General features: G+C 41.5%; 1 protein-coding gene across 3 annotated transcripts in view; it reads left to right on the top strand.

Annotated features, from left to right (window-relative positions):
- The window catches only part of PTPDC1 (protein tyrosine phosphatase domain containing 1), a 49,367-nt gene that overhangs the window by 36,563 nt on the left and 2,125 nt on the right, over positions 1-10,679 (top strand). For all 3 annotated transcript variants that reach the window (XM_007468154.1, XM_007468155.1, XM_007468156.1), the window contains exons 5-8: positions 225-362; positions 2,297-3,555; positions 6,489-6,674; positions 9,617-9,727. In XM_007468154.1, coding sequence (XP_007468216.1) covers positions 225-362; positions 2,297-3,555; positions 6,489-6,674; positions 9,617-9,727 — 1,694 coding nt within the window. The remainder of the gene's footprint in view (positions 1-224; positions 363-2,296; positions 3,556-6,488; positions 6,675-9,616; positions 9,728-10,679) is intronic.

Genomic DNA, 10,679 nt, shown 5'->3' with positions numbered 1-10,679 from the left:
AGCAGGAAATGTGTTAAGTAATATAGAATGTTCTTTTTAAGAAATGTTAACAGTAAATTTACTGGAAATGTAAAAAGCCTGTTATTTTAGGTCTACTCATCCAGTGAGATCTGCATGCCTTACAGCTTTATACTTTTCATGAATTCACTCACTTTTTTCAAATGTCTTTACAAGTATTTTTCTTGTATGTTGATTTTCTTCTTGTTCTCTTTCTCATTGTCCAGTTTACTTCTACAATTTTGGATGGAAGGATTATGGTGTCGCATCCCTTACCACCATCTTAGATATGGTGAAGGTGATGACATTTGCCTTACAAGAAGGAAAAGTAGCTATCCATTGTCATGCCGGGCTTGGTCGAACAGGTAAATTCTAGGAGGTGGTTCTATTGTCCTTCTACATGTTTAAACATATAAGGAATATTTCCTAATTCTAGAGGATAGTTTTCAGATTCGTATCAAAGTTTTGGAGTCAAATGGAACAAGTCAGTAAAAGATACTTGAAATATCTTAGATAGCTTCAGTGACCATATATTCATGAGAGTATTTTTGAATGATTTAGTGCTAAAACCTCATCATATTGAGTAATAAATAGGTGGATTTCCATAGCTAGCTAAATGATCTTTCTGATGTTCTATTTTAAAGGAAAAATTCAATATTTTGTTTTTAATATGCAGTATCTTTTTAAAATGTAATTTTCCTTAACCAAAATAATAATGAAAATAGCAAGCATTGTTTCACCTACTGTCTTTTTAAGTCTTTAGCAACAGTGTAAGTTTTGAAGGAGGTTAATTTGCTACATCAAGTAAGTGGCAGGGCCATGACTTAAAATCCATGGCTGTAAGGATTTTGTTTATAAAGGAGAGTCTTACCTGTACCTAGAATTCTATATAAAAATCAATGAATTTACTTAAAAATGCTGCAGAATATCAGTACAATACTGATATTGGGGCACAAAAAGGGTTGGAATTGAGCTTCCCTGGTGGCACAGTGGTTGAGAGTACGCCTGCCGATGCAGGGGACATGGGTTCGTTGCCCAGTCTGGGAAGATTCCACATGCCGCGGAGCGGCTAGGCCCATGAGCCATGGCTGCTGAGCCTGCACGTCCGGACCCTGTGCTCCGCAATGGGAGAGGCCACAGCAGTGAGAGGCCCGCGTACCACAAAAAAAAAAAAAGGGTTGGAATCTTCATTGTCATGTAATCTAGCCAGACACCTGAGCTCGACTCTGTCCACAGTGTACCCATATACCTACCACTGGGTCTTCCACCTTCTGGGGAGCATCTTTAGGGTAGAGACTCAGTTCTGTCCCAGACTGTCAGCTCTCATGGTTGAGCCAAAATCTCACTGTTCTAGGGATTCCACATGATAGCTCTGCAGATATTTCATACTTACCCTAAAGAACTGCCATGTCCTAGTGAGAAAGATAGGTTGGACCTTGCCGTGTACTAGGAAAAATGCATTTTTCAGAGGCTCTGATTTTCATGTGTAACGAGATTCACAAACTTGGTGATTTACACAGATGTCTTTTGAATTGCCTTTTACTTGATGTTAGTTAACTGTTATATTTGAGTTAATTGATTATTGCCTTTTTATTATTCATTTTAATTTAGTATTAATTAACAAGAATACATAATGTTTATACTGTTAAGGCTATTTTCCTTAATATTAAGTGCTTATAGAAAAACAGTTGTGGTCTAGAGGAAAATACATATTAGTTTAGGCATTAGTTTAGTCTTAAATAAGAATCATCAGGAGAAAAATATAGATTGTGAATGTGAATAATTGCCAAAGATAAAAATACCCAAGTAGGAAAAATGCCAGTCTGGAATGTGCCACCAGTTGATGTCAAAGATGGCAGGGGTGGGAAGTTCCAAGCAGAGTGTACAGACTGATTGGATAGAAATTTTTAAGAGCTGTTCAGAGTGGAAAGCAGGATTGGCTTTCTTCCATGTTGGAGCTGGGCATTAATGACGGTAAATGGGCCAGGTCATCAGTTTATTCAGTCATCACCCTCCACACTCAGTCATCCCCCCTCACTCCACACCTACTCAACTTCACTGTGACAGTTCTTGGTGCTTGCCCTGGAGTACAGAGGTGACCAAGTGTTCTCAGTCAAGGGGAGGGTTGCCATATAGACTTAGTAAATAGATGAACACCTGTACAAAAAGTTATCATTGTCCTTAAAATGTTTCTGTATTTATATGGTTTCTTAACAGATATTCAAATTTTAAATCACCAAAGGGTATAAATAAAAATATAAGCTTTTCTCATATCAATATTCTCTTCTTCACTGTTCAGGTGTTTTAATAGCATGTTACTTAGTTTTTGCAACAAGAATGACTGCTGACCAAGCAATTATATTTGTTCGGGCAAAGCGACCTAATTCCATACAAACCCGAGGACAGCTACTATGTGTAAGGGAATTTACTCAGTTTCTGATTCCTCTTCGCAATATATTCTCTTGCTGTGACCCCAAGGCACATGCTGTCACCTTAGCACAGTATCTCATTCGTCAGCGGCATCTGCTTCATGGCTATGAGGCACGACTTCTGAAACATGTACCCAAAATTATCCATCTCGTGTGCAAATTGTTGCTGGACTTAGCAGAGAACAGGCCAGTAGTGACGGAAGAAGTGGCAGAAGTACCTGGCCTCTCTGCTGAAATTGAAAAGACTGTTTCTGAGATGGTCACAATGCAGCTGGATAAAGAGTTACTGAGACATGACAGTGATGCATCGGACTCTTTCACCCCCAGTGCAGTGGTGGCAGATTTTGAGAATCAGGATGTGATTCTTTCCAGTGAGCAAGAGTTTGACCCTCTTTGGAAGAGGCGGAATGTTGAGGGCCTTCAGCCCCTGACTCGTCTGCAAAGACAGCTCAGCTACAGTGACTCGGACTTAAAGAGAGCCGAGTCACTTCTAGAGCAAGGGAGGACTCCGTGGACAGTGCCTGCCCAGGCCTTGCTTTGCCATAACCCCAGGCAGCAGAAGCCCATAAGCCATTGTTACTCCCCACAGTCTCCACAGCTAGATTTAAATAAGGAAACGCTGGTCCACAGTACATTTTCTTTCTGGAATCATGCTAAATTTGGAGGCCTGGAAGGACTCAAAGATGACAGGTCATCAATTTTCCATAGGACGAACATTCCAAAGGAAGTACAGCGAAGTAGAACCTTCTCTTCCTGTATTTCAGGTTCATACAACCCTGGGGAACCAGTTACACCAAATTTTGCAAATATCCCTAAGGAACTAAACTGTTCTCACCAGCAAGTGTCCCACTGTGAGTGTGAAACTCGTGGTGGTTGTAGCCCAAGCTCTGTTACGGAGGACAGTGAGACTTGCCACCGCCCCGTGGACTGTGCGTCCAGTCCCAAAGCACAATTCTTGGCTGGACCTGAAACCCGGGATAGCAAATACCTGTCTGAGGGTGCTCCATACATGGCTTTACATTCTGACTTGAGTGTTGAAGCAAGGAGAATACTGGCAGCCAAAGCCCTGGCAAATTTAAATGAGATTGCAGAAAAGGAGGAAGTGAAAAAGAAGGTAGAAATGTGGCAGGTACTTGTATTTCATTTAATTATATATGAGTGGGAAATATTTGTGTAAGAGCAAAAACAGTACATTTTCCCAGATTCATTTGTTACAGGAATTTGAAGACATGTTTGTATAATACGTAACTTTTGAACTTCAAGTTACTCAGCTATAATACCAGCTTACTGTCATAGAAACAGCAGACACAGGGCTGTTTTGTAGGTTCATTTCAATCTCTGTGAAGGAAAGCCCTTAGTGCTTAGCACTCAGCAGGGTGCTTGACTGAGCAAGGCAATGATATTGATTGATGTCGATAGTTTCCTTCTTTCTCACTGGGCTTGCAGGGCTGATGGACAGATGAACAGACCACAGCAGACAGCTGTAGGAACTGACCCGAAGTATCTCTAACCTGAGACCTAGCAGGGAACCACTCTTTGAGAACCAGTGACAGAGATATAAATGAAATAGAGACAATTCTTTTCCAAAGCTCATTAACCCAACTATCAAGTAAAGCCAGAAGGATGAGTGATGGATGCTGTCTGCTCAGCATTCCCTCCTGCAGACTTCCCAGTCCACCCCAATAAGTCAGGTGTTGGATTCCGGAAGGCAAATGGGAGTGGCCACAGCGTACCTTTGTGCCACTGGCTTTATCTGACACTGGGTTCTTGGGGTCTATTTCTTAGCCTTTACTTAAATTAGAATGTGAAATTTTAAATTTTAATGCCTTTTTGTGTTGTACTTTCACTAGGAAGACAGTCTTAAATTAGCCTTGCTCTCTGCCCAAAATAAGCAGCTGGTCTAGAGAAAATGCAGGCCTTATAAACCTAGTTATCAGAAACAAGTAAACTGCCCAAATGTGGGGCTGACCTGGGGAGGCCTGGCTCAGTGAAATTTTGGCTTGTTAGCCCATAACCTACCATGAATTATTTGTGTAGCTACTTTTCCATATCCTACCATTAATCAAACAAGGTGTGTACACTTTTCAGGAGGCCAGACCTTCCAGATGCAGAGGCGGGAAGAGTAGGCGTGGAGCCTCGCCCTCACTTGCAACTGTGTGACAGGAGGAGAGCGCTTCCACACACGATTTCTCCATCAGAATTGTAGTGTTTTGTTTAATGAATAGTTAAATGTATTGCTTTCTTCCAACATGAAGTATTTTCTTTATTTCCTACTCCAAACTGAACAAGCCTTCCGCTCAGTGGACAGGTCTCCTCTGCGTCGCTGTGAGCCACAGTAGCTAGTGGCAGGACCTCTGGGTTCAGGCTTGAGAGCTCACCACCCCCTCGTGGGTCAGCCCCACATGGGCCAGACTGTTTGAACACATAATATAAATGAAAGCATTTCCTAGAGGTAGATACTACCCTATCATTTGGATAGGTTTGCCTTTTTTTTCCTTTCTAGATTTTATTGTGGGTCTTTCAGTAATAAAACAAATCAGTTGAATTCTGGAAAAAGTAAAATGAACATGATTCGAATAGCATAATGCTGCCTGTGCCCTTATTAGGCACTTTCATATCTATTATTTCATGTGATTTTCACAGAAATCCTGTGAGACAGATGATATTTTTTACAGATTCTTTGTTAATCTTTCAGTCCTTATGAGTTAAGTATCGTAGGTCAGGAAACCAAGGGTCACAGAGGTCAAGTGATGTGCTTGAGGAGATGTGGTCCAAAGGCAGCAGGGCCAGGATACAGTTCATGTGTTTAATACTTTCCATCATCCCTGATGTTTTTCCTAACCCTGCGGGAAGATTTCAGAAAACAACAATGATGTAATGGTTGTTCTACTAAGAGGGTCTTTGAGTCATGTTGTTTCTGCCCAACATAAAAATTGAGTAAAAGCTACTCTGCTATGTGCATGATCTATGGGATATGAAGGACTATCCACAACTAAAGGTTTTGGCTTATTTATGACATAATAGAAAGAAACCCAGTGCTGGAGGACCCTGGTAGCATGAGAAAAACATCGCAGACTGGGATAGAGCAGATCTGGGTTGGGAATGCGCTCTCACACTTTGGGCTCCTGGGCAAGTTACTTCATCTTTCCTGAGCCCCCCAGTACATTTATCTGTAAAGGAGACCTCCTTGCTGAGTTGCTGTAAGAATCAGAGATAAGTCTTGTATCATCGTTCTTGTCATACTATAAGTATTCTATGAATATTGGATGGGTGAATGAATGAATGGTGGCAGTTATTCTGCTGATTACTATTGCAAACACGTATTTTATTTATTAAAAACAAATCTGAACCTTGTCAGAAATTAAAATTCTTATCTCACTTTTCCTCTGATCTCTGTGAGGTAAAGTTTTAAAATCTTAAATTATCTCCAGACATTTGGAGTATTGGCAAGACTTCCTAGTTATTTTACCCTATCAAATTTCAGAATACAGGGCTTGTTTGTTAAATTCTACATAGGATTCTAAAAAGGAATTTGAAAGAAATACATATACCAAATTTACTAACTTTTTGGCACTTTTACACTTTACACTTTTTCATCTACCATTCTACTTCCTTGCCGTAAATATTTGTTTTGTTCCAAGGAGCCTGAAAAGGAAGGTTCCCTCTTCTTGAACTGTTTCTGTGGTCTCTAAACAAAGTGGAGAACTCAGGTTAGCTAAGTCTTTCTTTGTACCAAGAGCTTTAACAGCCCTCTCAGTCAGTCTACCTGTGGGGTGGAGATGAACTTTACAAAGGGAAACTGAGGCTTAGAGAAATTGCATGTCTTAGCCCAAGGTACTAGCTGGAAGTGGGGTCACTGGGAGGGGTCCCAATCCACACCCCAGAGCCTAAGAGTTTACTCTCCTGGACAGCCTAAGGATCATCAGATGTCAAACCGTGCCTGCCTCCCTCTCCTCCTCTCTCCCTCACTTTGTCTCTCTCTCTTCCTCTCCCTCCTTTCCTATCTGTCCTCTCCTCTCCTCTCTCCTTTCTTTTTCTCTTTCTTTCTTCCTTCATTTTTAGAAAGAACTAAATTCCCGAGATGGAGCTTGGGAAAGAATATGTGGCGAAAGGGATCCTTTCATCCTGTGCAGTTTGATGTGGTCTTGGGTGGAGCAGCTGAAGGAGCCTGTGATAACCAAAGAGGACGTGGACATGTTGGTTGACAGATCTGCGGATGCCGCAGAAGCACTGTTTTTATTAGAGAAGGTAAAGTAGCTGTTGAATAGTTGATGAAGTTAACTAAGGCCCTCAATACAAGTTTTACAGACTGAAAAAAAACATTATAAAAAAGAGAAGGGCTTCCCTGGTGGCACAGTGGTTGAGAGTCCGCCTGCCGATGCAGGGGGACACGGGTTCGTGCCCCGGTCCGGGAAGATCCCACATGCCGCGGAGCGGCTGGGCCCGTGAGCCATGGCCGCTGAGCCTGCGCGTCCGGGGCCTGCCTGTGCTCCGCAATGGGAGAGGCCACAGCAGTGAGGAGCCCACGTACCACAAAAAAAAAAAAAGAGAGAGAGAGAGAGAATTCACACAGAATCCCTTATCGGGGTCTAATTTAAATTTTTCCAAGGTAAGAAAAGAAATGCATCCCCAGTATAAACATTTAGAAGATACAAAAATAAAAAGGGAAAATACCCATAACCCCAGGAGAACTACTTTAAACATTTTCAAGTCTTTTCTTTCAATCTTACTGATGCATATGTTAACTTGGTAAAAATTATTTCACATACAACTTTATACTTCATTTTTGCTCAGAATTGTAACATAGGTATTTTTCCATGTTTAAGTTTTTCATTAATGTTAACTTTAATGGGTAGATAATGCTCTAACATGGGGATATGTTATAACTAACCACTTTTTCATTTTAAAGTATTTGTTTCTACTTATTTACTGTGAGCATATAATGTGAATAACTGAGGTAGGTTGGAATATGCATTCATTTTTATTTCTTTTAAAAGGGTGTGTGTCACATATATACATTTATGTATATAATTTGTGTATGTATAAAATATAGAGGGAAAAATAAGAAACTGATAATGGTGGTTGCCTTTAAAACAGCAGTTCCCAACCTTTTTGGCCCTAGGGAGAGGTTTCATGGAAGACAGTTTTTCCATGGAGTGGGTTGGGGGGAGGATGGTTTCAGGATAATTCAGTCACGTTACATTTATTGTGCACTTTATTTCTATTATTTTTATATTGTAATATATAATGAAATAATTATACAACTCACCATAATGCTGACAGGAGGCAGAGCTCAGGCAGTAATGCGAGTGATGGTGAGCAGCTGTAAATACAGATGAAGCTTCGCTCACTCGCCCGCTGCTCACCTCCTGCCGTGCGGCCTGGTTCCTAACAGGCCATGGACTGTTACCAGTGAGTGCGTGGCCCAGGGGTTGGGGACCCCTGCTTTAGAGAATAGTAGTAGGAGACAGTGGATCTAGGAAGCAAGAGAGACTTTTCATTGTAGATTCTTTTATACAATTTAATATTTTTAACCCTGAAGAGATATTAAATTTTCATTTATAAATAGGCTTTGTTTTGTTTTAGGAAACAGTGTTATAATCAGCCTTGAGTAACCTACTACGCTGTGGTGTAAACACCTCATTGCTTCCAAATCTTCTACTACTACTATTACTACTTCATATAGACACACAGAGATACACACAGGCACTTGCTCACAGTTGTGTGATGCATGTCTTTAAAGATAAGGTTTTTCCCATATCTGCAGTCCCTTTCTTAGGCTATTTTCTGAGCATTTAAATTTTAGAGATGAAACAGGAGGGTGGATAAGGAAGGCAATTAACTTTCATTGGGTGGCAATGGGCCAGGCCCTTGCTAGGTCCCAATTTCTATTTTCACCTTTGTTCATTTCCATAACTCAGAGAGGTAGAGGCCCCACTTTTCATAAAAGGGAATGTGAAGCAGTCTGCCCACAGTGTGCAGCATGTGTCAGAGCAGGATACAAACTCCAGCACAAAGGTCATGTACTTTCTGTCACATTGTGCTGTTTCCTCATCATTGACTCCAACCCTCACATGCAGGGCATTTACATTATTTAGTTTTTTACTTTTATAGGCATCACTGTAATAATAATTTGTGCTTGCAGGTTTTTCTGCATTTCAGATCATGTCCTTAGAGTAGATTTCCAGAAGTGAAATTAGTGGCTCTCAGGGGGCAACATGTATTGAATGCAGATTGCTCCAGTGATGGAGTTTCTCCTTTGTTTCTTCAAAGTAAGCAACCCTCAGGAGTCAAGTTGGGGACACATTCTTCAGGGACCTTCCCCCTTATGTTATGGCATGCTCCTGGAGGGCTGTGGCTGTCTTTCTTCTTCTGCCGCTCCCCACTCAGTATTGTCTGCAACTGGCAAGACATGATGAAGGTACTGAGCACTGAGTACCCAGCCATCTGGTCCACGTATTGCTGTGACGTGTCAGCATCTACTAGCCATACTGAAATGATTATGTCTAGAAACAACAAGAATGGATCATCCTCAGTTCACTGCATGGAAGGCATTTGATTTTATTTGTTTTTTGTTTGTTTTGGTTTTTTTTGGTTTTTTTTGCAGTACGCGGGCCTCTCACTGCTGTGGTCTCTCCCGTTGCGGAGCACAGGCTCTGGACACGCAGGCTCAGCAGCCATGGCTCACGAGCCCAGCCACTCCGCGGCATGTGGGATCTTCCCAGACTGGGGCACGAACCTGCGTCCCCTGCATTGGCAGGCGGACTCTCAACCACTGCGCCACCAGGGAAGCCCAAGGCATTTGACTTTAAATTGCATTTATCTTCAGATTCAACTCTACTTTGTGTAATAACTAACCAGCTTTGATATTATCTACTGAAAGCTTTTCAAGTTAACACATAACCATAAACACTGGTAGAGCCCTTGGTAGATAGTTTAGTATTTGAGGTAATGATTACTTGGTCACAAACCAGTTCTTGGCTTAGCAGTTGTTTTGAGTTGATTTCCTGAGGCATTTTTTTTCTCACATCTTTATTGGAGTATAATTGCTTTACAATGTTGTGTTAGTTTTTGCTATATAACAAAGTGAATCAGCTATATGTATACATATATCCCCTCCCTCTTGCATCTCCCTCCCACCCTCCCTATCCCACCCCTAACTTGTTTGATTTTGATTTCTGCAAAAACAGGGCCAGCAACAGACTATTCTTTGCGTGTTGCATTGCATAGTGAGCCTGCAGATGATTCCCGCCAACGTGGAGGAAGCCGTTCTTGCACGTGCCATTAAAGCCTTCACTAAGGTGGGTGGCACTTCTCTTTCCCCCTACAGACCACACTCAGTATAATCTTTGTAAATCAGAATCCGAGGGTCACCAGCCTTCTCTAAAATAACCCTTTTGGCCATGTTTCCCTTTAATGGAAATGTGTTTGACCTTTCTCGAAAATAGTTGCAAACTTTTGGCTAAAAAAATTCAGTTTCCTAGCAATGATATAAAAGGCTGAACTGTGGGTTTTTTGAAGGAGTACTTTGGAACAAAGAAGTTTTGTATAGAGAGAAACAATTGAGTGTTGAGAAAATATTTTTAAATCATGTTCCTAGTAGAACTCAGAGAATCTTTTCTTGTTGAGCCAGTTCTACCTTGGGTCTGAACAAGAAACCGTCTACTGAGAATTTAACATTCAATGTTAGCAGTTCGGTACCATGTCTGGTTGGCAAATCCTAAGCAAAAAGTAAAATAATGTTTCCTTTCCATGCACATCCTTTTGGCCTGCAGCAGTTTTTCCTGGCTGAAAAAACACGCCAGATTTCATACCAAGAGAAAAGGTTCCCTTGGGACTTCCCTGGCGGTCCAGTGGTTAAGAATCTACCTTCCAATGCAGGGGACGTGGGTTCAATCCCTGGTCAGGGAACTAAGATCCCACATGCCACAGGACGACTAAGCCTGCGCGCCGCAACTACTGACCCCACACGCTCTGGAGCCCGCGCATCACAACTAGAGAGAAGCCCGCTTGCCACAACAAAAGACCCCACATACCACAACTAAGACCCGGTGCAGCCAAATAAATATTGAAAGAAAGAAAATGTTCCCCTCACCTCTTAAACCAATTTGTTTGGTATCTCTCATATGTGATACAAAAATGTCATTAAACAAAGAACCCAGTTTTTCGATGACAGCATCTGTGGCAAACATTAATGATGATAGCACTTATTATTTGTACTCATTCACCAATCTCTTTCCCCATCCACTCTTT

Source organism: Lipotes vexillifer, unplaced genomic scaffold, assembly GCF_000442215.2.
Source record: "Lipotes vexillifer unplaced genomic scaffold, Lipotes_vexillifer_v1.1 scaffold466, whole genome shotgun sequence".
Lineage (NCBI taxonomy): Eukaryota > Metazoa > Chordata > Mammalia > Artiodactyla > Lipotidae > Lipotes > Lipotes vexillifer.
The sequence above is the reverse complement of the archived record's forward strand: the minus strand, read 5'-3'. Positions and strand labels throughout refer to the sequence as shown.